This window comes from Anguilla anguilla, chromosome 9, assembly GCF_013347855.1.
Source record: "Anguilla anguilla isolate fAngAng1 chromosome 9, fAngAng1.pri, whole genome shotgun sequence".
Taxonomy (NCBI): domain Eukaryota; kingdom Metazoa; phylum Chordata; class Actinopteri; order Anguilliformes; family Anguillidae; genus Anguilla; species Anguilla anguilla.
In genome coordinates this window covers 3021468-3047144 of record NC_049209.1, presented here as the reverse complement: position 1 = coordinate 3047144, position 25677 = coordinate 3021468, and the positions used below count along the sequence as shown (strand labels likewise).

The 25677-nt window shown below is 53.5% G+C and overlaps 1 protein-coding gene across 8 annotated transcripts in view; it reads left to right on the top strand.

The window, feature by feature from the left end:
* rapgef6 (Rap guanine nucleotide exchange factor (GEF) 6) overlaps positions 1–25677 on the top strand; it is a 104175-nt gene that overhangs the window by 39681 nt on the left and 38817 nt on the right. For 7 of the 8 annotated variants that reach the window (XM_035433289.1, XM_035433290.1, XM_035433292.1 and 4 more), the window contains one exon: positions 25230–25361. In XM_035433289.1, coding sequence (XP_035289180.1) covers positions 25230–25361 — 132 coding nt within the window. Of the gene's footprint in view, positions 1–7358; positions 7996–25229; positions 25362–25677 lie in introns of those variants that run through there. The other variant, XM_035433293.1, reaches the window with a different exon arrangement.

Genomic DNA, 25677 nt, shown 5'->3' with positions numbered 1-25677 from the left:
GTACTGTTTCACACTTGTTCCCTTCTTACGCTGCCTCTCTTTCTTTCTCACTTTGTGCCCTGGGGGGTTTATTCTAGTCTGTTTATTTTGCTCTGATATCCAGGTGTGGGGAAACTTTGTGACTGAGCACTCGATTGCTGTATCGTTCTCTGAATGACTGCACCGCACAGCCACTTTTGACCTTTTGAAAGGGCATCATGTTAGTGCAGTTAGCGTGGGTTAGCATATGTTAGCGCCGCACAGCGGGCAGTGAGCTAACGTAGGTTAGCGTGAGTTAGCTCAGGTTAGCGCCGCACAGCGGGCAGTGAGCTAACGTAGGTTAGCGTGAGTTAGCTCAGGTTAGCGCCGCACAGCGGGCAGTGAGCTAACGTAGGTTAGCGTGAGTTAGCGCAGCACAGCGGGCAGTGAGCTAACGTAGGTTAGCGTGAGTTAGCTCAGGTTAGCGCCGCACAGCGGGCAGTGAGCTAACGTGAGTTAGCGTGAGTTAGCTCAGGTTCGCGTGGCACTGCGGATAGCGAGCTAACGTCAGTTAGCGTGCGGTAGGTTTAGCACGAAACTGCAGCACGCTCCGTAGCTCTCGGTGCTGTAGCCTGGCCGCAGCCCCTGCGGTTTCCCTGACGCAGAGCTAATTATATAACGAGGCCCTGAAAGCGAGCGCGAGGACGGCGCCGCTAACGCTGTGGCCTAGCTGAGGTTAAAGGTGAGACGCGGCACCTGAAGCGCTGCTTGCACTTTCCCGTATGACCCTGTAGGCAAGTGGCTGTAGGCAAGTGTCGCGCTGCAAAAACGACGTGTTTTCAGCTGGAATAAAAAGTGTAGCAGGACACTTGTTCTCCGTGTCGCATCACACGTTTTGTATGCCGTGGACAACGTCGTACTTCGTTGCGCAGTGTTGATTGGACAAGCCAGACGGAGCATCGAAATTCATTGTCATGGACACGTTTTTTGGCTGGACCGCAACAGCGGGGCCAGCCCTACAAATGCGAACGTCTGTGAGTGACTGACTGCGTGAGTGATGAAGTTACACCATCGGTCGGCCGAGTTATGAAGTCACACCATTGGTCAGCCGGTCCAGCCATATCCTAGGTTTTGACCTGGTCTTGTTATTTTTTATTTTTTTGGCTGGTGTTGATGAACATGAAGGCATCAGGTGATAAACTGTGGGGACGATTGGGGTTGATTAAGTCAGTGAACCGGTTAGCTGACATCCTAAAATAGTTGAAATGCCTTCGTCCAGCATGTAAGGTGTCTGTTTAACTGGGCTCCAGCGTGTAAGGCGTCTGTTTAACTAGGCTAGATCATAATCTTGTTTCTCGCTCGTTTTCGTTTACCTGACTGAAGGACACTGAAACAAAAAGGATTTAATTTTAATTCGAGAGAAGGAGATTTAAAATAGCTTCCTTCCCTATTTCTCAGTAATTTCACCGGATGCCACCATGTTTTCACAACTGTAAACATCACCAGTTTGGCGTCTTGTTACCATAGAGACAACAACAACCTTTTTTTGTTTAGTTTCGCCCTGGATCCCTAACTGTTTGCCACTTGTATTTTTTCATAATTTGGACTGGCAAACTAAACCCTTTTTGAGAACAGCTTTCAGTTGGGATTTTGATTTAAACCTTTGAACTTGTCAGTTGCTGAGACAAACTGATGGAGATGGATGGATGGATGGATGGATGAATGGATCCAAATGAGGTGTAACGTTCCGAGATTCAAGGGAGAGGGACTGATTCATTGGACAGATAACTCTCTTCATATGTCAGTCCTATTAATTCATTTAAGGGTAAAAATATTAAGCAGCTGCCCACCATGTCACCTCTGCGTTTCTCAATGCTCTCCGGATGGCTGCGGCTCTTTGAGTCTTAACCCACACTTCCTGTGAGATTCCGGTGTGCTGCAGGTGTTGAGACCAGAAGCAGGGCATCGACACCGCGGAGGGTCTGATTAAAAGTGCAACGCAAGGTTTTTAGAGCAAAGTTCTGATTTATTTAAAGACGGGTACGAAGTGGAAACGGCCGGAGTACGAAGTGGAAGTCCCAGCCGTGAGAAAGCAAGAAAGCACCGTGGGGAATTTTTTTTTGGTGCAGCTTTTGAAAAACCCAAAAACGGAAAATCAGAGAGCTGCTCAGATGCCTCCTCTGCGGTGTGGGCTGTGGGGCGTGAGCTGCTCCCGTATTGATAACTGATTACGGTCCTTATCGGGGTGGGGGTGGCGGGGGTAGGAGAGCAGCGCTCAGCGAGTCGGGGCCGCGCGCGGCAGTGTTCACGCTGCTCGAAGAGGACAGGAAGCTTCAACAGTCTGCGGTATCGCACTTCCTGTCAGGACGTCTGCTGCGCTGCTCGTCCTCAGCGCCGCGAGAGCTCGAGCGTGCCCCCCCCCCCCCCCCCCCCCCCCCCCCCCCCCCCCCCCCCCGGCTCAGAGAAGCGGTCTGCGTTTCCGTCTGCGTGCAGCGACGTGAGCTGCGAAACGTCCGCTCCAGAGCCGCCGAGTTTCTGTTCCCCATCGCCGTCGCTCTGCTCGGCTTCGCTTCGCGCTCGTACCGCAGCTGCTGTCAGCTTCCTGCGTGGGGGGTGCAGAAGCGCCAGCGTGCATTCAGTTCTCCACACAAAACGCTTTTTGCAAAAGCGGTGCACAGAGACGATTAGGTGCTATTTGAAACGCGCTAGCTTTCTGATTTCAACTGATGTCTGTCTGTGCAGATAGACTGATCTCACTGTCTGTCTACAGCGTAGACCGAACTCATGGTCCATATTCTGTGGACTGGAGTGTAGCGCAGTGGGTAAGGAACTGGGCTTATAACCGAAAGGTCGCAGGTTCGATTCCCGGGTAGGACACTGCCGTTGTACCCTTGAGCAAAGGTACTTAACCTGCATTGCTTCAGTATATATCCAGCTGTGTAAATGGATACAATGTAAAAAAAAAAAAATTAAAAAAAATGCTGTGTAAAAAGTTGTGTAAGTCGCTCTGGATAAGAGCGTCTGCTAAATGCCTGTAATGTAATGTAATGTAATGACTCACAGTCCATATTAGCCAGTTAGCTCATTTAGCCAAGGTTATTGGTGGAAACAAAAACCTGCACACACCCACCGGCCCTCCAGGACCAGGACGGTCCATCCCTGGTCCATGCTGTAGACGGATCTCACGGTTTATATGCTGTAGACTGATCTCACGGTCTGTATGGTGTAGACTGATCTCATGGTCTGTATGCTGTAGACTGATCTCATGGTTTATATGCTGTAGACTGATCTCATGGTCTGTATGCTGTAGACTGATCTCATGGTCTGTATGTTGTAGACTGATCCCATGGTCTGTATGGTGTAGGCTGATCTCATGATCCATATGCTGTAGGCTGATCTCATGGTCTGTATGCTGTAGACTGATCTCATGGTCTGTATGCTGTAGACTGATCTCATGGTCTGTATGCTGTAGACTGATCTCATGGTCTATATGCTGTAGGCTGATATCATGGTCTGTATGCTGTAGACTGATCTCATTGCCAGTATGCTGTAGACTGATCTCATGGTCTGTATGCTGTAGACTGATCTTGTGGTCTGTATGCTGTAGGCTGATCTTGTGGTACATGTGCTGTAGGCTGATCTAACATGCTGTAGACTCATCTCATGGTCTGTATGGTGTAGACTGATCTCATGGTCTGTATGCTGTAGGCTGATCGCATGGTCTGTATGGTGTAGACTGATCTCTTGGTCTGTATCCCGTAGGCTGATCTCATGGTCTGTATGCTGTAGACTGATCTCTTGGTCTGTATCCCATAGGCTGTTGGTGGTCTGATGGTGAGATGATCAGTTTTCCCTGATTGGCTGGGGAGCACCTCATAAGCTCTCGGGCATAACCCCGCCTCCGAGGTGCTTAATTTGCCCCCCCCCCCCCCGTCACAGTGAGAGGTCACGGGCGGGGGCTGGGGTGGGGGGTGGGGGGGTGGGGGGGTCGCTGGCTAATAGGGTCTGTCTCTGGGGACCCCCCTGCCTGTTGCCACGGCGCTGCTGCCCCGGAATGATTTACGAGCTAGTGGAGGCGCGGGTGGGGGGGGGAGGATCTATATCCCGCCATGTTGGACCCGCGCGAGCCCCTTCCCCACCAGCGCAGCGACGGTGGGCCTTCGCGCCAGGTTGCCGTTGGCAACGCGGCGACAGGAACGTGAAGGCATCGCTTTCTGCTGACCCCCCCCCCCCACCCCGCACTGCTCGTAGCAGCGTGCCCTCTTAGAGGTGGGGGGGTAGAGGAGGGTACGTTAAGGCCCTGGTTCTGGGGGTCCCAGGGCGGTCCTGCAGCGCTGTAGCCTCTCTCCTCCTCTGCTGCTGGCACTGCTGCTGCTACTGTTGCTAATTTTATGGGATTACATCATCGCAGCAGAGATGACAACCTGCCTGCACCTCCCCACCACCCCCCCCCCAGCCCCCCTCGCCCTCTGGGGACGGCTCATATTTTCATCCCACTTAGCGAGATGGATCTCTCTGATGCTGTAATCAGCCTGCTTTTGCCGGGGCTTCTGGGAGCACTGGACCTGAGGGGGGGGGGGAACGCGGGGGTGGGGGGGGGCCTTCCTGCTCTCTGCATCCAGCCCCCCCCGTAAATGAGCCCGCCCTCCTCGAGGGGTTACCCTGCCCCCCCTTCTCTCCTTTCCGACCCCCCTGACCCCCCCGGCTCCACAGAGGAACTGGGTGGAGGGGTTTGTGAAAAAGACAGGAATTCCTGTGTGGGAGGAATAACAACAACAGCCAAACCTGCACCTGAGGCACAGCTACCCCAGTGAAGACCAGACCAGCACAGCACAGCACAGCACAGCTCAGAGCAGCACAGTCCAACTCAGTACAGCTCAGAGCAGCACAGCCCAGAGCAGCACAGTAAAACTCAGCACAGCACAGCACAGAGCAGCACAGTCCAACTCAGCACAGCACAGCTCAGAGCAGCACAGTCCAACTCAGCACAGCACAGAGCAGAGCAGCACAGTCCAACTCAGCACAGCAAAACTCAGCACAGTACAGCTGTACACAGCACAGCACAGAGCAGCACAGTCCAACTCAGCACAGCACAGCTCAGAGCAGCACAGCCCAGTGCAGCACAGTCCAACTCAGCACAGCCCAGAGCAGCACAGTAAAACTCAGCACAGTACAGCTGTACACAGCACAGTACAGTGCAGCCCAGCTCAGTACAGCACAGCTGAGCGCATTTCAGGAGTCTGTTGCACAGGAAACAGCAGGGAGCGGAAACGTGGTGGCAGCCTAGCGCCCCCCCCCTATCGTGTGCCGTTATAAACATTGCCGCTGATACTCCTCGCCTGAGAGAGCGCCGGAATCGACACGACCGCAGCTCACAGCCAGTGAAACTTCCGCTGCTGGCTGATTGACGTGAGCTCTGCACATGTGGTCTGGTGTGTTTGTTTATGAAGCGTGTGACAGATAGGCCCCCCGCCTCGCCCCCCCCCTTGCAGGCAGCTGTCTGTCAGAAGCGCCTCTCTCAGGAAGCGTTGGGCACAGCTCTGGGGGTTTGTGTGGCGAGTGACGCAGGTGAGGCAGCAGACAGAGGATGTGCATCCTGCTCTCCATCGCTCAGCTGAGGGAGCTCGCCCCCCCTCCTGCTGCCCCCCCCCCGCTCGCTCACCCCCCCCCCGCTCGCCCCCACCCGCCGTCTCGCAGGCTGCCACCTCCCGCCCCCCTCCCTCCCGCACGCTGACCCGCCACAGAACCGAACCTCGCATGGCGGGGGGGGGGGGGGGGGGCGGGGGTTGGGTCATCAGGGGCGAGGGGCCGATGGGCTGCTGCGGTTCGCTTGGTCAACTCCGCCCCCAGCTTAAATTAAAGATGAGAGGAAGTCCTCTCGCCCGCACGCAGACCCCACTGCAGCCCCCCCTGCCTCTGAGTGACAGGTGTCTTCAGCTGGCACAGAGTCTCCCGGTGAAGATTCATTTTATTAAAGGGGGGAGGGTGAGCAGGGGACCCCCCCCCTCTCTCCACCGTGCAAGCCAGAGCAGCTCACGGGCGAGGCGCCCCCCCCCCCCCCCCCCCCGCACACCGCGCGCGGCTCAGACACAGTCTGCGGAGCGCACTTTCTTACACACAACACTTTCCCGTGAGAGCTCCATGTGCTCGCCTCCCATTGGCCGCCGCTGAAAGGGATGATGTCATCCTTACTTGAGGGCGAACCGTGGAGGAAATAGAATTGAGTCCCCATCAGCGCGCTGGTGCAGAGGCTGGTTAGAGCGCACAGACGCTCATGCGCCCTGACTGAGCGCAGCAGATGCATTCTGTGCGCAATTGAAAAAACCGTCCCTGCTTGTGAATTAGCAATGTGATGCAATTCATGGGTCTTGGATTTATTCATGTTTCTTTCTCTTCTCTTCTTTTCTCTTCCTCTTCTGCGCATGGTTTAACTGTGAAGCGTCTGAAAGACTCAGTCCTGAGCGCGTGCGGTGTGCACGTATGTGCGAGGGCGCTCTGCGTGTTCTCAGGACTGCTTTCGGCAATCAGACGCCGTTCAGTGTCGCCTTTCCTCCAGGGTGCAGGAAGTGGACAGACAAAACGTTCTGCTCTCTGTTTCTGCCGTTCCAGTTGGGCTCACAGATCCGCGTGTCTGTCGTCCGTCCGTCTGTCCGTCAGTCCGTCCACCCGTCCGCGGCTCCCCGGGAGCGATCACACCCTGTGCATTATGGTCCTTTTTCTGCCGCACGCCCTGTTGAGCTGCGGTGAGGCCAGGCTTTGTGCAGACGCATACATTTGCATATTTCCCTGCGTTAGACCTGACAGCACGGGTGGCGTCTGCATGGGGACCGCGCTTTATATTTTTTGAATTATTATTATTATTATTATTGCTTATTTACGCGGTCGTGTTTTCCTTTTGCGCTGCCCCCCTCCCCTCCTGGTCGTGGCAGGGGCGCGGAGGTTGGGGGGGGGGGGGAGAAGACTCTGAGGTTTATGTTGTTTTCTGATCAATAAAGATTCCCCCCGTCTCTCCTCTGCTCCCCAGCTGCCAGACAGCCAATCGGGCTAATGCAGTTTCCCCGGCTCTCCCTCCCTCCCCGCGCCTCCCGCCCAGGTGATGTCATCCTTTTGCTGCTCCGCTCTCCTCCCCTCCCTCCCTCCCTCCCTCCCTCTCTCCCCCCCTCCCTCTCCTTATTAGCGGTTCCGTCGCGCGGAGGAGCGCCCAATCGCGCGGAGGCAGCGGTAGGGGACGAGCTGAGCGCGGACGGCGGTGCTGCTGCAGAGCCCGGCGGTGTGTGGGGCGCTGAGAGAGAGCGAGCGAGCGTTAGCGTTAGCGTTAGCGTTAGCGCGCGGGTGTGTGCTGCCGAACCAGCCGCGGTGCCGGAGACGCTGAGCGCTGCGGGGGGGCACGGCAGGGGAGGGGGGGGGGGCGGCCGTGACCGCAGCTGCCGCTGGGAGCGCCTGAGGAGTTTGGCTCGCTCTCTGGGAGGACAGGAAGCAGCCCGCTGTACCGCCGGCCGAGGACCGTACCGACGCCGCCGCCGCCGCCGATGAGGCAGCCCGTCTCCGCTTTCGCCGAGTGCGTCCGGGGGGGGCCAGCGACACCCTCGGGTCCGCGCCACGACCCCGCTTCAACAAGTTTGGCCGGCGGGGAGCCCTGCTCTGGACCCCGAGGTGCCGCGGCGCCTCTCTCTCTCCTGGGATCTGCGTTTCGGGGCGTCTGGCTCTGCCGCTGAGGGACAGTTTTGGGGATTCGGGCGCTTTTGAGACGGAGCGGAGTTGGGGGGGGGGGGCGCGGGGCTGAGCTCCTCTGTGATTGACAGCTGCTCTGATTTGGGGCGCTCTCTCGCTGGGCGGTGGGGGCGAGCGGCGCTCCTGTGACTCCCGCGCATCGGGGCGACAGAAACTCTCCCGTCGGCATCGCCGCGCAGTCCTCTGCTTTTTCTCCTTCTTTTTCTCTCCTCGTTTGGAAAGGGGAAACTTTCCCTCCCCCTTGCCTGGGAAATGGCTTTCCTCGTCCGTTGCTATGCCAACTGTCTGCAGCCGTGGTCCTCCAAAGTAAGTGATGCTGTGATCTCTTCCCCAAGCTGCTCTGAGCAGCCTGCTCTGTGTCTGATCCTGCTGTCCTGTGCCCTGTTCCAGATCAGTGTGCCTGTGCTGTCTTCATTCACTCTTTCACTCGCTCGCTCACTCACTCACTAACTCACTCACACACTCACTCACTAACACATTGACTCACTCACTCATTCACTCACTAGCTTCAATTTTTTAGTTTGTAAATGTCTTATTTATCTGTGCGCAGAAGTGATTGATGTTTAGTGCTGCACTCTTGTGCTGAGCTCATGCTAAGCTACAGGTTTGTGGGCAGCTGCTGATACATGCTAATATCAGGTGAATGGCGTTGTGTGTTTTTCTGTTGCACATTTGCTTCCCTCTGAAGTTCTGTAGACAGTTCTGTATGCAGGGGAAAGTACTACAGGGGAAGATGCACCCTCCCCCCCCCCCTCGAGGTTTTGGAATATGTATGAGCGTCAGTCTCCGTGCTGGCATGGGAGGGGTCATGGGGTCAGTACTGGCTTGATTGATTGCGTACTCTGTGTAGACGTTGAGTCGAATTCCCCGGGCTGGTATTTCTGACTGGTGTGTGGCTCTGGATAAGCCTGGTCTGTGCCCCACCCCCCAACCCCGCGTCCCACCACAGCGGGTGTCCTGTCAGAGCAGGGTGCACCCCAAACAGACAGATGCTATGCCCACACCCCCCTTCCCAAGTTCTGGCCATCTCTGGTCTACCCCAAACGCATCTGTTCTAATACGATACTGTCACTCAGGAAAGAAGCTTCATTCCGTCCCCCTGGTCTCTGCTTCAGTCTGTCCCCCTGGCCGCTGCTTCAGTCTATCCCCCTGGCCTCTGCTTCATTCCATCCCCCTGGCCTCTGCTTCATTCCATCCCCCTGGCCTCTGCTTCATTCCGTCCCCCTGGCCTCTGCTTCAGTCTGTCCCCCTGGCCTCTGCTTCATTCCGTCCCCCTGGCCTCTGCTTCGTTCCGCCCCCCTGGCCTCTGCTTCATTCCGTCCCCCTGACTGCTGCTTCATTCCGTCCCCCTGGTCTCTGCTTCATTCCGTCCCCCTGGCCTCTGCTTCATTCCGTCCCCATGGCCTCTGCTTCATTCCGTCCCCCTGACTGCTGCTTCATTCCGTCCCCCTGGCCTCTGCTTCATTCCGTCCCCCTGGCCTCTGCTTCATTCCATCCCCCTGGCCTCTGCTTCATTCCGTCCCCCTGGCCTCTGCTTCATTCCGTCCCCCTGGCCTCTGCTTCATTCCGTCCCCCTGGCCTCTGCTTCAGTCTGAAGCAGACCACAGCCGGCCGGGAACGTGACCTGTTCCCGCTGAAGTGCCACCTCTCGCGCACACTCTCTGGCGCTAAACGAGGCGCTGTCTCTCCGTGCCGCTCGGCTGGAAGGGCGCGAAGCTGTCGCCCCTGGAGCAGATGTCTGTGTCAGGATTTTCCTCCGTGCTCGTCTTCATTACGGGACGCGCGAGGACTTAATGATCTCCGTGGCGATAATGTGTCGCGCGTTAGAAAAAAAAGGAAAGACAGGCAATGGGGACGGTCTCCTTTAGTGTTACTACCATTTTACATCACCACCGTATGTTTGGACCATATCAAATCATGACACTACATTATGTTATATGAAGCTGGGAAGTGCTGTTATAATGGTGTCTATGTGGAGCAGAACAATCTCCCATAATGCTACACTGTGCTGTTACTCTGTGTGCAGAACAATCTCCCATAATGCTCCACTGTGCTGTTACTCTGTGTGCAGAACAATCTCCCATAATGCTCCACTGTGCTGTTACTCTGTGTGCAGAACAATCTCCCATAATGCTACACTGTGCTGTTACTCTGTGTGCAGAACAATCTCCCATAATGCTCCACTGTGCTGTTACTCTGTGTGCAGAACAATCTCCCATAATGCTCCACTGTGCTGTTACTCTGTGTGCAGAACAATCTCCCATAATGCTCTACTGTGCTGTTACTCTGTGTGCAGAACAACCTCCCATAATGCTCCACTGTGCTGTTACTCTTTGGAGCAGGGCAATCTCCCATAATGCTCCACTGTGCTGTTACTCTTTGGAGCAGGGCAATCTCCCATATCTGCCTGTTTTCTGGTGGTCAGCCATATCCTAGGTTGGCGCGCTCGTGAACTTCCTGGCAGTGTTGCTAATGGCTTTCTGATGACCATTAGCATTCATTCTCCCCCGTTTGCCGCTGTCTTCTGAGGGAGAAGCCAGTGTCAAGAATCCTGCAATTACGTTGACTAGTGAGATGTTTTCCACAGTTTAGCCAGCTTTTCTTGTCATGGGGGCTATGGGGGGTGGGGGGGGGGGGGGGGGTGGGGGGTTCAGGGGTATTAGGGGCAGGGATTCGGGGGGGGGGGGGGTTCAGGGGTATTAGGGGCAGGGATTCAGGGGGGGTGGGGGGTTCAGGGGTATTAGGGGCAGGGATTCAGGGGGGGTGGGGGGTTCAGGGGTATTAGGGGCAGGGATTCAGGGGGGGTGGGGGTTCAGGGGTATTAGGGGCAGGGATTCGGGGGGGGGGGGGTTCAGGGGTATCAGGGGCAGGGATTTAGGGTGGGGGGTTGGGGGGGGGGGGTAAGCAGACAGAAAAGTGTTTGGCAAACTTTTCCCCCCTCCCTCAGGTGCAGAGTGCTTAGTCCCGGTGCCTCAGCGGTCGATGGTGCTGCAGAAGTTAGGCGGTAATGAGCCGGCTGGCGGGTGTGTGAATAATAATTCGGCGGGGGGGGCGGGGGGGGGCGGGGGGGCATGGGGGTGCCCGCACTGAGACATGTGCCGCGTGCCTGCTGTGCTAAATGGGGGGGGGGGGGGGGGGGTCTTCCTCATCCAAACTCCTGCACCTGCCGGCCGCGGGGCGCATTCAATCTAACAGCAATGCGCCCTTTCGTTAAGGCAAATGCACATTTTTTAACCCCCCCCCCCCCCCCACAACACGCTTATTTTTGGTGCCTAGTAATGAGCAAATAAAATAAAACTTTTTTTAAAATCTAAATTTGCAAATGCACGGTAAAGCAAAATCCTGTTATGGAAATTGTTAGGTGTGAGTAAAGAGTGCTGTGCTTTATTAATATCTGTAGTTTTTTCCCCCCCCCTGAATGTAGCTGTCTGCACTTTAAAATATGGGTGTGGACGCGGCTGCCGTGCTCCATAGCTTAGAGCTGAGGGGAGTGGAGAGCAGCTCGTGATGGATTTGCGCTGGCCTGGCGCTGGAAGTGTTGCTGCTGCAGGCTTTATGTGAATCCGATGGCCTAGTGCTGCCCAGTCCTGCAGGGGAGCGTTTGTGTGGAGAAGAGTAATAGTTTTGGGAGGGGAAGTGTTCGTGGGGCCTAATGCACAGCCCATCGATCGCTATCGCCTCTGCTTCCTGTCCGGATGAAACCCTACACCTCCCAGGACTCGGGGCCTAAAAGCTCTCACTGCTGTTGGGATAATATTGAGATGTTAAAAGCAAAACCTAAATTATGCATTGTATTATTTTTATTTTCTCTTGTGTTGTGTTGTGGGCCTTGTAGCGGCCATGTTTGACATTGCTTGTGATTTAGGCATTTAATAATATTTTACTGGACATATTAATAATGTTTTAGTGGTGCAGCCTTTGCAACATGCAAAGCTTTGAGCTAATATATGTTACACATACATACACACACACACACACACACTTGTTCCTTTTCTAACTATTCATTTTATAAATGTTAGTGCTTCTGCTTCAGGAAATGTGACCTGAGAGACAGAGAGAGGAATTTCAACTCAAAATGAGTTTGATCATCAGTTCATGTTCACTCAACTACGGAAATCGGAAATTTACTGGAATTTCTTTCATTGAAACCTCGGGAACATTCCACAGTAATAATACTAAAAAAGAGAGAAAATCAAACAATGGGGCAGCATTCTCACCCACTATTGCTTTTTGGGCATTATTTCACATTTAAAATAAGAATTTCCCAATGCCTCAATCCCTCTGGAGTCTCGTGGTTCTCACATCTATACATAATAGCTATTGTCATCGGTCTTCAGAAGATCACATGACACCATCCTTTTATAGATTTGGAATGGGGGGGGGGGGGTGGGGGTAGAAAAAAGCTGTTTCAGTGCCATGATACACAAGCTGTTTATGGTGGAGCACATGGTAGGCCGAGTGATAATATTTCATCAGCGTTCCCCATTCCAGCTGTTTCCATCATCTTAGTGCTCGCTATTGATTTCCCCACCGCTGGGGCTGCACAGAGAGCCCTTCTGGATGCTTCTCAAGGGCGTTTATAAATACGACGTGCTGCCCGTCCGTGTCCTTCCTGGCAGGCCGAGCGTGAGCTTTTATCCGCGACGGGCTCGCTCACCTGTTCTCCGCTGGACCCGTGGGTCCCGTCGCAGGCCGAGGTTAGCATGATCGGACAACGGTTGCCTGGTTCTGGTGGTTCTGTGCTGAGGCGGTTCTGTGTTCAGGGTTGCCTGGTTCTGGTGGTTCTGTGCTGAGGCGGTTCTGTGTTCAGGGCTGGCTGGTTCTGGTGGTTCTGTGTTGAGGTGGTAATGTGTTCAGGGCTGCCTGGTTCTGGTGGTTCTGTGTAGAGGCTGTACTGTGTTCAGGGCTGGCTGGTTCTGGTGGTTCTGTGTTGAAGCGGTACTGTATTCAGACAGGGCTGCCTGATTCTGGTGGTTCTGTGTTTGGCTGGTTCTGGTGGTCCTGTGTTGTGGTGGTGCTGGGAGCCAGGGGGTTGGATGGGGGTGAGGGGGGAGGAGCTCATTTGTGACTCCACTGTCATACCTCATGAATATTCACACAGCCTGTAGATACATCATCATACCTCATGAATATTAATATGGTCTGCAGATACATCACTGCACTGGTGGGGGTCTCAGGAAACACCCAGCAGAAAGTTCTTATTTTTCTATTTTTTCTTTTTACCCTTGAAGTGAAAATGATCAATTTCTGTGATCCATTCAGTCGTAAACAAGGACCAGGGATTTACACCGACAGGCGTGCAGTATGTCATCGTGACACAACTTCATTTCCAGAGAAACGGGAGAGAGGCAATTTAATTAACCCTCTTCTGCAGAGAATGACGTCACTAATTATACTGTAACTTTCAGTCCTGAAAGTGGCATATGCAGGAGGCATATGTTCAGACATATGAACATATTTTTATCGCTCGCACGTGCACACACACACACACACGCACACACACACACACACACACTCTTGAGTAGATGTTCTTTTCTTTTTTGTGCTGTATTGTCGGCTCATGGTTGTGGGCCTGTGTGCTTGTGTAATGAGGGAGCCTCCTCTGTTAGCCCAGCCTGCCTATCAGAGAGAGGCCTGTGTGTAGGTAAGCTTGTACACAGAGCTCGTGTCTGAGAATGTCTGCCACCATATGCACAGAGGTGCGGTCAGTCTGCCACCATATGCACAGAGGTGCGGTCAGTCTGCCACCATATGCACAGAGGTGCGGTCAGTCTGCCACCATATGCACAGAGGTGCGGTCAGTCTGCCACCATATGCACAGAGGTGCAGTCAGTCTGCCACCACGACCCCTTCCTGTGTGGGGGCTCACCGAACCCGGGCAGCGGCAGAGCTGTGGTCTGCCCTGCCTCGATCTGGCCCGCGTCACCCCCCCCCTTTCTCACGCCCCCCGCGACTCCCGGTTTTTCGGGAAAGGCGCCAGGTGGCATGACACCGGACGGCCAGCGGCAGCGGGCCTGTGTATTCCGCCCTGTCTGCAGATCATTATTATTATTATTTTTAAAAATGTTTTTTTGGGCTTCTTCAGCTTTATTTGACAGATCAGTCTAGAGAGACAGGAAGAACTAGGAGGAGAGAGAGAGGGATGTGCGACAAAGGTCAGCGGTCGGACTCGAACCGCCGACGTCGCGGCTCGCAACGAGCACGTGGAAAGCGCTCTACGGGCTGCGCCACACGAGGCCCCCCTGCAGATTATGAATCTCGGTCTGAGCTTCACGCTGCTCTGTGGGGCCTGCAGGGGCCCTGTCCCGTGTGCAGGGTGCTGTTTGTCTGTGTTAGCGCGTGGCGCTTTGAGTGCTCGTGATGCTGCCTGTTTGCCAACGGTTCCCTTCCTGCAACACTGGCAGGTCCTCAATGCGTTTAAGTTACACGGTTATAAATATAAAGCCTATATAATGTGGTTATATGGACGTAAGTTATACGGTTATATTACCTCATGCTTTAAGTATATGTGCAGTTGGCTTTGCTTCCTAAATCTCCTCTTAGAGTGCAGCATTCACTAGCGAATGCCATGCCCTGCGTGTTTGTTGCATTTACTAGTTGCAGTAAATACCAGCCCTTGCTTTTATTTATTATTATTTGGAAGAGTTGAGTCTTTTAAAGTACCGGGCAGTAACATGCATCTTATCTACCTGGCGATGGCGTTTTCAGTGCGGGTGTAAAATCCAGGCGATGGCTTTACTGGGGGCCTCGTTCGCTGCTTCGCTGGCATTATGGGCTGGATTTTAAAAAACCGGAGCAAATTAGCGCGCTCTTCAGCGGCTAAAGGAGCCCGATGTGTCCCCGGTGAGCTCCGATATCGCCGCGCTCGCCATAAAAACCCGCCGGCGCAGCGTGGCGTTCTCCCTCCTCCGCGCGGGTCATTTCCTCTGCTTAACGCACCGGTTTTTACCAGCCACTTAGCTTTGACACATTGCCTCCGAAACCCCTGTTTATACCCGCAGTAAAACTCCGCGGCCTGAACACCGGTGTTCAGCTACAGTGAAGACGGGTCTGCAGGTTTGAGCGAGCCCTGCTTGTTCATTAGGGAGCGAGAGACCTGCTGCTGCCCCCTGATGCATTATGGGGGATCGGCACATTAGCCGCCGCCTCCTGATGTAGCTGCAGACGTGTGTTTATTTTAGCCGTGCTCATTTTAGCACGGCGCTAATTTGGAAATGAGCAGTGGCTGGTTGTTGGCTGTCCTGGGACTGTTGCTTACTTCAGAAGCATGACTCCCCCAAACCCCCCCCCCCCCCCCGGCCTTGATTGAGTTATCACAGACCATGGTGCCAGGGCCTGGCAGACCCTCCTGCTGCCCCCCACCACCCCGCCCCCGAAGCACAGCAGTGTGTTCTCATTGGACGGTCCGCCTTCTTCACGCCTGTCACATTGGATTCCGAGCACAATTCATTTTAAGCCCCCCTCCCTCCCTGCTTATAGATCCCCTCCTCCTCCCTCCCTGCCCGTGGTTTCTACCAGAGCCCTGCATTCAAGTTTGGGGCGGGGGGGGGGACGTGGGTGGCCGGTGGATATCTATTAAAGAAAGCCCCCCTCCCCTCCCACCAATGTAATTATCTGGGTGCCTGAGGCATATCCGTTTTGGGGAGGGGGTGGGGTGGGAGAGTGGCCCCTGTGCAGGAGTGAGATGGGGGTTTGAGTGAGGGGGGAGAGGGGCGCAGGGGGGATATGGGGGGGTCGTTGAGGAGCACGCGGGCCAGGCAGGTTTAATGCGTTAGACCTCCACCGCTGCGCTCCTCTCTGCTAATACCATTAAGCCCGCCAGACACCGGCCTCCATTGATCACCGCTGTCTGCTCGGGCTAATTTTGGAGGGAGCTTTTCAATAACCTCGGGGGGGCGGGGGGGCGAGGGAGGGGAGGGGAGGGGAGGGGGGCTTCTTTTACACCCTGCTCCCCTCTGCCCGCGATCTCCTTCCCGCCTGCCTGGTTTTGAGACAGTGAGCACAAGCACACGCTCCTCAGATTGGACAGGGCGGTTGATGATGACCCTTCTTCCCGTTCGCTCTGTCGCTGTTCGGCCACAGAAAGGCCTGGAAACCGCGTCCCAGTCGGTTCAGCGCTGAGCCGGGCTCATCGCCGGAGCCGCCCTCGGGCCAATCAGGAGCAGAGCGGATGGCAGCGCTGAGCCGGGCTCATCGCCGGAGCCGCCCTCGGGCCAATCAGAAGCAGAGCGGATGGCAGCGCTGAGCCGGGCTCATCGCCGCCGGGCCTATCAGAAGCAGAGCGGATGGCAGCGCTGAGCCGGGCTCATCGCCGGAGCCGCCGTCGGGCCAATCAGAAGCAGAGCGGATGGCGCTCCGGACGACTGTCGGTTTGAGCGGGATTTACGAGCGCCCGTTTGGCGGCTCTGTGTTCTACTGGCTGGCGGAACTCGTTCGCCCGCGGACCGTCGCTCTGGCGTTCCCTCGAGCTGGCGGCTCAGCCGACCAAACCCTCGCTGTCCTGCCCCGTGGAGCTCAGGGTTTTATTTGGCGGGTTGGCGCTGAGGGAGAATGAAGTCCTCTGTGATTCGTCCCGCCAGCGGCTCTGAACTCTGAGTTTGGCGGCTTGGTGAGAGACGGGGCGTGCTGCCCGTGTGTGAAATGCAGTCAGACACGCGCCAGACGGTTTCAGAAACACGCCGCCGTCGTGCTTTTGAGGAACCGGCCCGCACGCGTGCTGAGCCTTCTCATCCTGTGCGCCGCATTGTGCACACAGCTGGTCTCTGCCACAGAAGGCTTGCTCACTGCGTTACTGCAGACGCTGTACTTTGTTTATTTTGCGAGTTCCGTGCTACAGGAGAGAGAGGGCGTGGTCGAGACAGACGCCATCTTTACCTCTGACCTCTGACCTCTGCGGTAGGGAAACGGAGACGGACATCGAAGCAGAGCCGGATTCCACATCGCTGTGTTTCTGACTCTCAGAGATGCTGAATTATTGTCCCTGAGCCTCAACAGTATTTCTCATTTAAGGTTCGGATTATTTTTTTCAATTTTTTCAGAAATTAGGTTGTTCTCTTTATTATTTGTCCCATCGGCAGTAAATCTAGGATGCCACAGCTCGCGTTGCGGTGCGATTCTAAGCGCAGTAAATAGAACCGCTGGCTTTGGCCTTTAACAGAGACGGCAGTGCTCGAGCGGCTGTGTCTGTCGACCTCTCCCGTCTGTCTCGTCCCCTCTGACTGGTTATAGACATGCTATTATTGAAATGACAGTGAGCGGGGCATTAATAATGTACGGGCTGGAACAGAACACGGGAGCTTCAAAGCTCCACGCTAGCATTGATTGCCTTAATGCGGTGCTGCTGCTGGTTAAGAGGCCTTCTTCGGAGAGCGCCGCGGAATTAGCTTTAGCGCTCTCCGTGTGTCGACGCTCTCGTCCCACGTAACTTTCAGGGCATTTTACCTCGGCGAAAAGAACATTTCCAAGAAAAGACAAAAGTACTATAGTATTGATTGCCGTTGTATGGTGGTCATCTGAGGGCACTGCGAAGCGAAGCACTCAGACACTTGTGGATTAACTGAAGTTCGCTAAACAGGGACCTTCAGCGATATGACACAATCCAGCTAATGGCAAATCAACTATCGATGATTTGATGCTGTGTAATGCAGTTCTTTCAAAGTGATGATGTGCTTTTTTTTGGGGCAGTGGTGTGAAGTGAGCTTGCGTTAAGACATTTCTGTGTAGCAGAGTAGCTGCATTTCGCAGTAAATCTGACCGCAAGTGTTCTTCAGGTTTTTTTTGTGACAGACTCTTGTCTCAGTCTGCGAGTTTCTCTGTTGATCAGGCTGAACTTTTGACAAAGAGCTGAAGAGCTGAGCTGAACTTTTGACAAATGCTCAGAGAGCATTTATGTTGTTCACAGAAAAGGAAACGTGAGTGTCCTTCCTGCTGAAAACGTGCACGCTCTTGGTCCTGGTGTGGCTTGCATCGGACGCGCTGTTCAAAGCTTGTTTTCATGTCTTTACGCCCCACGCTGTCTCTCCTTCTTGCTGTAACAGCCAATCACCACGGGCCCTCCCACCTCAGGAAGTCTCTGATTATGACATCATCCTCTAACTTAAAGGTCCAGGAGTAGAGAAAATAAAGTAGAGAAAATAAACCGACCGTGAAGCTTGTGGTGTGGGACATCATCCCAGAAAGCTTTTATTGGGGGATGGAGGTGTGTGTGTGTGTGTGTATTAGCTTGAGTTAATGTGTGTGTGGGTGTCTGTGTCTGTGTCTGTGTGTGCGTGTGCGTGTGCATGTGCGTGTGTGTGTGCGTGTGCCTGTGCGTGCCTGTGTGTGTGCCTGTGCGTGTGCTTGTGCGTGTGCCTGTGTGTGTGTGTGTGTGTGTGTGTGTGTTTGCGTGTGCGTGTGCGTGTGCGTGTGCGTGTGCCTGTGCCTGTGCGTGCCTGTGCGTGCCTGTGCCTGTGCCTGTGTGCGTGTGCGTGTGCGTGTGCCTGTGCCTGTGCCTGTGCCTGTGCGTGCCTGTGCCTGTGCATGCGCGTGCGCGTGCCTGTGCCTGTGCGTGCCTGTGTGTGTGTGTGTGTGCCTGTGTGTGTGTGTGTGCCTGTGCGTGTGCGTGCCTGTGCCTGTGCCTGTGTGCGTGTGTGTGCGTGTGCGTGTGCGTGTGCCTGTGCCTGTGCCTGTGCCTGTGCGTGCCTGTGCCTGTGCGTGCGCGTGCGCGTGCCTGTGCCTGTGCGTGTGCGTGCGTGCCTGTGCCTGTGCGTGCCTGTGTGTGTGTGTGTGTGCCTGTGTGTGTGTGTGTGCCTGTGCGTGCGCGTGTGCGTGCCTGTGCCTGTGCCTGTGTGCGTGTGCGTGTGCGTGTGCGTGTGCGCGTGCGCGTGTGCGTGTGTGCCTGTGTGTGTGTGTGTGCGTGTGTGTGTGTGCCTGTGTGTGTGTGTGTGTGCGTGTGCCTGTGTGTGTAAGAGACAGCGTTGTGAGGCAGCTGGTCTGGGAGGTGTTGGGCTCTGGGTAAATGTCAGGAGCCTGTTGCAGTCCTAGATAAGAAATCGCAGCCCTTAGATACAGTGTGTGGCGTGTGAGGGTGAAGCAGCCCTTAGATACAGTGTGTGGCGTGTGAGGGTGAAGCAGCCCTTAGATACAGTGTGTGGCGTGTGAGGGTGAAGCAGCCCTTAGATACAGTGTGTGGCGTGTGAGGGTGAAGCAGCCCTTAGATACAGTGTGTGGCGTGTGAGGGTGAAGCAGCCCTTAGATACAGTGTGTGGTGTGTGAGGGTGAAGCAGCCCTTAGATACAGTGTGTGGTGTGTGAGGGTGAAGCAGCCCTTAGATACAGTGTGTGGCGTGTGAGGGTGAAGCAGCCCTATCTCTGCTCTCCCAGGTGCCCTTCAGGTGGAGCACCTGGTGATGACGCCCTCACACTGCTCTGCGGCGTCTTCCGTTTGAAACGCCGCTGGCGTTCGCCGACTGTGTGGGGGTAGCGCTGATTTTACATTACATGACATTACGGGCATTCTTATCCAGAGCGACTTACACAACGTTTTACACAGCATTGCATCCATTCATACAGCTGCATATATACTGAAGCAATGCAAGTGAAGTATCTTGCTCAAGGGTACAATGACAGTGTCTTACTCAGAAATTGAACTTGAGACCTTTAGGTTACAGGACCAGCTCCTTACCCGTTACACTGCACTGCCGCTTACTGCTGTTGGGGTAGCTGGCCTGTCTGCAGAGCTGTACAGGAAGTTGGAGCTGAGCTGAGCTGGTGTGATGTGGCTGTGCACGGCTAATCGCGCTTTCGCTCAGCTTTCTGCGTCTGAGCGTCTGGCATCCACGTCCTGCCACGAGCCGGAAACCGCCAGCGAAGAGCAGCAGAGTGGATTTGTGCACGACTGACAGGGCCGTATTATATCTGAACAGGAAGTGCAGATCAATGCACTGCAGCGCTCGCTCGCTCTCTCTCCATCTCTATCTCTCTCGCTCTCGCTTGCTCTCTCTCTTTCTATCTCTTGCTCGCTCGCTTGCTCTCTTTCTATCTCTCGCTCGCTCGCTCACTCGCTCACTCTCTCTCGCTCTCTCTCTGTCCCCCCCTCTCTCACTCGTTTGCTCTGTCTGTCTTTCTCTCTTTCTTTCTCTCAATTTCAATTCAATTCTCAGTGCTTTATTGGCATGACATACTGCAGTATATGTGTTGTCAAAGCTTTACAAAACACATTACAGTGTACATAAAATAGTGTAATGTCATCAGTTATAATAAAAAAACACCTAACATATACTTGCAAATGCATGAACTTAAGAACAACATTAATAAAACAAACAACAGCTTTCTCGCTCTGTCTGTGTCTATCTCTCTCTTAATCTCTGTCAGTTCATCTCTTTGTTTCTCTCCCTTTCTTTTCCCTTTCTCTGTCTCCCTTTCTCCATCTCTCTGTCCCTCCTCTCTCTTCTTCTCCCCCTCTTTCTCCCTCTCTCTTTGTCCCTCCTCTCTCCCTCTTTCTCTCCCCCCCTCCCTCTCTCCCTGTCCATCACCATAGTCACTGAAGCCCCAGAGGAGCACACTAAAAATGGTTTGCCAGGACAGCGTGGCATTTTGGTGAACTTCCTCCAGTGTGTTAATAATGGTTTGCCAGGGCAGTGTGGCATGGTGATACATTTCCTCCAGTGTGTTAATAATGGTTTGCCAGGGCAGTGTGGCATGGTGATACATTTCCTCCAGTGTGTTAAAAATGGTTTGCCAGGGCAGTGTGGCATGGTGATACATTTCCTCCAGTGTGTTAATAATGGTTTGCCAGGGCAGTGTGGCATGGTGATACATTTCCTCCAGTGTGTTAAAAATGGTTTGCCAGGGCAGTGTGGCATGGTGATACATTTCCTCCAGTGTGTTAAAAATGGTTTGCCAGGACGGTGTGGCAGTGTGGTTTGCCAGGGCAGTGTGGCATGGTGATAGATTTCCTCCAGTGTGTTAATAATGGTTTGCCAGGGCAGTGTGGTGGTGAAAGTGTATAATTTCCTCATTAATACCGTCTCCTGTCATAGCCCCACGCAGAAAGTCCAGGCAGCGAAGCGCTGTGTGTTTTTATGTTAATAACCCCTCTCGATGATTGGCTCGTCTCACAAATGTGTTTGTGGGTGAAAGCAGACTGACGCTGAGGTTGGGAACATCTGGCTGAGTGAATAATGCAGATAAGCGGTCTATCTGCCCCCTGCAGGCTACACGGAGTCCTGCACGCTGACGAGCACTGAGCAAGATTCATCCTCTCTGCAGAGGACATTTTGAATAATACTTTAATTTCCCCAAGTATTCTTTTTTTTTTTTTTTTTTTTTTTTTTTTTTTTAAGTTTGGAAAAAAAAAAGACATTTGTACACATGTGTATATATATTTAAAAATACTTTTAACTAGATAGTCAAAAAATTAAGAAAGTATTCTTCAAAATATCCTCCTACAAGAGCGTGGCTTTGACTTTTTAAACTTGAACCTGAGTTTGTTCTGAAGGGCGGTTTCCCGCCCGGCCCTTAGCGGTTTCCCGCCCGGCCCTTAGCGGTTTCCCGCCCGGCCCTTAGCGGTTTCCCGCCCTTTCCATTAGCTGTGGAAGCGATGGGGGATGCTGTGATTGGCACGCTAACCTTTTCCCAGGTTGCCAGAGATGTCGGTCAGTCGGGCAGAAGACTCCCCCCCGTGTTTTATTGATGTGGCCCCTGCTGTGTTATTGAAGCGGTGCCTTTTGGACAGTTAGGCTACCGTAGAATCAGGGACCTTGCTGCCGTTCAGACAAAAATCCCTGCTTAGGTTATACTGTTCTGGAAAGCAGAGCAATATTCTACTCCTGTAGTTCATTCATAAACAGCCTAAAACTGTAATGCGTTCTCTCAAAGACAGTTATTATCATTATTTATTTATTTGTTTTTGGTTTTTGTTTTGGTCTTATTTTGATGAAGCTGTCTTTAAGGGTTGTAGCTTAGCGGGTTTGGATATGAAATTGGCCTCGGTTCTCCGGTGCGTTCCTGCCTGGCGGTTGACGTGACAGATTCATACGGCGTGAGGGAGCGCGCATTCATATTTAATCGCTCACAGCTGTAATTTATTCATGAATCGGAGGGGAGACCCCCTCGTCGGGGGGAGGAGGGGGAGTCGAGCGCCATTAGCCCGGCGGTGTGAATTAGTGCCGCAAGACCGAGGCAATTAGCGCTGACGCTTAACGCCTTCATTAACAGCCCCCTTCCCCCTCTTAGCCTTTGATACGCTCTGCGCCGCGCGATCAGAGAGCGGAACTCCTGGTTACCCGAGTGCGCGACGCTGCGTTATGTAGCCTAGCGCCTTTATCAGTCTCTCTCCGCTGTTTAATATCAGACAGTCTCTCTCTGCTGTTAGACAGTCTCTCTCTGCTGTTTAATATCAGACAGTCTCTCTCTGCTGTTAGACAGTCTCTCTCTGCTGTTTAATATCAGACAGTCTCTCTCCGCTGTTAGACAGTCTCTCTCTGCTGTTTAATATCAGACAGTCTCTCTCCGCTGTTAGACAGTCTCTCTCTGCTGTTTAATATCAGACAGTCTCTCTCTGCTGTTTAATATCAGACAGTCTCTCTCTGCTGTTTAATATCAGACAGTCTCTCTCTGCTGTTTAATATCAGACAGTCTCTCTCTGCTGTCAGACAGTCTCTCTCTGCTGTTTAATATCAGACAGTCTCTCTCTGCTGTTTAATATCAGACAGTCTCTCTCTGCTGTTTAATATCAGACAGTCTCTCTCTGCTGTTTAATATCAGACAGTCTCTCTCCGCTGTTAGACAGTCTCTCTCTGCTGTTTAATATCAGACAGTCTCTCTCTGCTGTTTAATATCAGACAGTCTCTCTCCGCTGTTAGACAGTCTCTCTCTGCTGTTTAATATCAGACAGTCTCTCTCTGCTGTTTAATATCAGACAGTCTCTCTCTGCTGTTAATATCAGACAGTCTCTCTCTCCAGTGTTAATATCAGACAGTCTCTCTCTGCTGTTTAATATCAGACAGTCTCTCTCTGCTGTTAATATCAGACAGTCTCTCTCTCCAGTGTTAATATCAGACAGTCTCTCTTCGCTGTTAGACAGTCTCTCTCTGCTGTTTGATATCATCATTGAGATTCACGGCGGCGATGTTGCCGTTGTGTTGTCCGCGTGTTCTAAGGCCGCTGTTTGTGACCGTACGGGAGCGTGGCCGTGTGGACGGCTCGCGCGACGCTCTGATTAATCTCCTCTCCCGGGACCGTATGGATTTGTGGCGCCAGTACGCCAGGCCGATTTGTCAGCGTCTGAAGACTGAGCCATCATAGAGAGATCAATACCAGTTAACCCCGCTCCCAATAAAAGTAAAAACCAGCGCTGATAGATGTATTAGAGACGCGTGTTTGAACCACTCCTGTTCTGCAGCAAACTTTCGGACCCTGGATATGACGGCGTTGTGGCGCGTGTTGATGTCGATATTACCCGAGTCTGGGCCCGATGTATGCGTTTGCGTGGTAGGTGGGAGTTGATGGGAGAACATTTGGCACGCAGCGCACTGAAAAATGGATTTTTATTTAATGGGAGTCGGTAATCCCGAGATTAAAATCCGCCAGGGGTTTCTTTGTGTTTTTGTCTGAGCGAACAGATAAGGAATGGCGAGGGGGAGTGGAATCATGTTCCATTATTCATACCTAGACACCCACAGCCCCAACCTTCCCCACAGCAAGCCGCCTCGCCCCGTAATGTTGGACCGTTATGGGCGGGGGGGGAGCGGGGGGGGGGGGGGGGGGGTGGGTGTTGTCTGGTGTCCCGGCTATTTGGTCTGTCAGCCCTCGATTCCAACACCACTGACCCAGAGTTTGATTTTTATTTATCTGTCTGTTTACTGCGGGTGTGTTTGGGGGGGGCGGGGGGGGGGGGGTGTTTATGTGCACTCGCTGGCAGTTTTGGAAGGCCAGACAGTGCGCGTCGAACCTGTATCGCTAAGCGACAGGAGGCAGCCCCCTATCTTTTTGGGGGCAGTTTCAGAAGGGTAGTCTGAGCAGATCGAGCCCGTAGACTGGGTTGGATGAGGCTGCCGGGGGGGGTGGGGGGGGGTGTTTATGTGCTGTAGGGGGGTTTTGGAAGGCCAGACGGTGCGTGTCGACCCCGTAGCCCCACAGCGAGAGGGGGCAGGCCCTCTCTTGTTTAATATTGCATGGGCCCCTCCGTGCCTCCGGCTGGGCTGGTGGGTGTGCACACGCCCTGCCAGACGCCAGCATGGAGGAACAGGAGAGCACGCGCCTCCTCTCACGCTCCACCCTGGTAAGGAGTCCTGGAGTCCTGCTCCACGGCCGCCTGAACTCCTCCATCACCGATTCACACATCGCTCTCCATGTGCTCACCATGTGCTCGTCTGTCCTGTGTGTACCCCACTCTGCTTGGGCACTCCTCTGTGTACCCCACTCTGCTTGGACACTCCTGTGTGTACCCCACTCTGCTCTGTGTACCCCACTCTGCTTGGGCACTGCTCTGTGTACCCCACTCTGCTTGGTCACTCGTCTGTGTACCCCACTCTGCTCTGTGTACCCCACTCTGCTTGGGCACTGCTCTGTGTACCCCACTCTGCTTGGGCACTCGTCTGTGTTCAGTAGTTTCTGTGTTTTGTGCAGACATCGTTGTTCTGTCTCGTAAGGAATGTCTGAAGACAGATTTGAGGTTTTTGGGCTTTTGTTCCACAGCGTACGAGCCGTTTGAGTCCTAAGCGGCCCAGTCACACGGGTGCCCAAAGCATGGCGTGTAATCAATATTTAATTCTGGGTGTGGGCTCTGCTGACCCAGTTTGTGTGCTGCTGTTGCTGTGGGCTGATCTGACTAGTAGTGACTGGAGCAGCTTCTCACCATACGTTGCCTGCACGCAGGCTTCTTTGCCTTTCTGTGTGGTTTTGGTGGCAGTTGAGTCCGGCTCAGCGTTAGTTTTGGGAAAATAAATGATTTTTTAAAAATGTTTTTTATGCAGGCGCTGTTTCAGTAGCTCTGTGTGCGTGAGCTGCGCTATGTCACCACTAAGTCATCACTAAGTCACCACTATGTCACCACTAAGTCACCGCTAAGTCACCACTATGTCACCGCGATTCGGGGCGCGTCACAGCGCCACATCGGAGGTCTTCGGGCCGTGACGGACAGCCGAGCCGTTCCGGGTGATAAAGATCGGGGCGGAGAGGAGTCGCGCGGTTCAGATTTACCGTCGCTGTGCCGACGGCGCGAGCGGCTCGCGCTCAAAGGTCAGCCGTCAGCCGTAAAAAAAATAAATAAATAAAAAAGAAAATGGCCGTCTTTCAAACCGCGGAGAAATATTACCTTTTCAGCGAGGGTCAGCGTGCTTCATCGTATTTATGGAGCCGAGAGCGTTTTACTGTTATTATTTTATTGAAGGCGCGCGTGCGTGATGCATCATGGGTAAAAATGCAAATCCGACCGCGTTAATCTACGATCTGGCACGAGCGCCGGAGTCTGTGACGTCAAATATGTAGTTAATCAGCTGCAGTAATATGCTGCGGTTTTATTTTATTTTTATTTTTTCTTTCTTTCTCCAATCTACATAGCTTCCTGGAGACCTCAGCAAAATGCATCTCACAGACCACGCCCACCAGCAGGTGATGCAGGTCCCGCCCAGCCAATCAGGATGCAGCATCGCCAGCGACTCGGGGAGCAGCAGCCTATCGGACATCTACCAGGTAAGAGCGCCGTTGCCCGTTCATTTCTGACCACCGTAGCCAAACAAAAGACATTCTGTGCAGTCCATTACACTCGCAATACTTACCGTTTTACATATGATTACTTTTTATCACAGAGTGTGGGGGAAAGTTTTAGTCCTGAAAAAAGTAACATTTTTGTGTTGTTTTGAATTATTTATCCAGCATTAGGATTAATTATTCACCTGAGTGCATGCTTTCTGCAGACCTGGGTGGGATAATGCGCCATTTTACTTGGCAGCCGGCTCGCATGTTTTATTTGTTGTTTCCTTTGTGTGTCAAACTGCCCTGGTGCAGG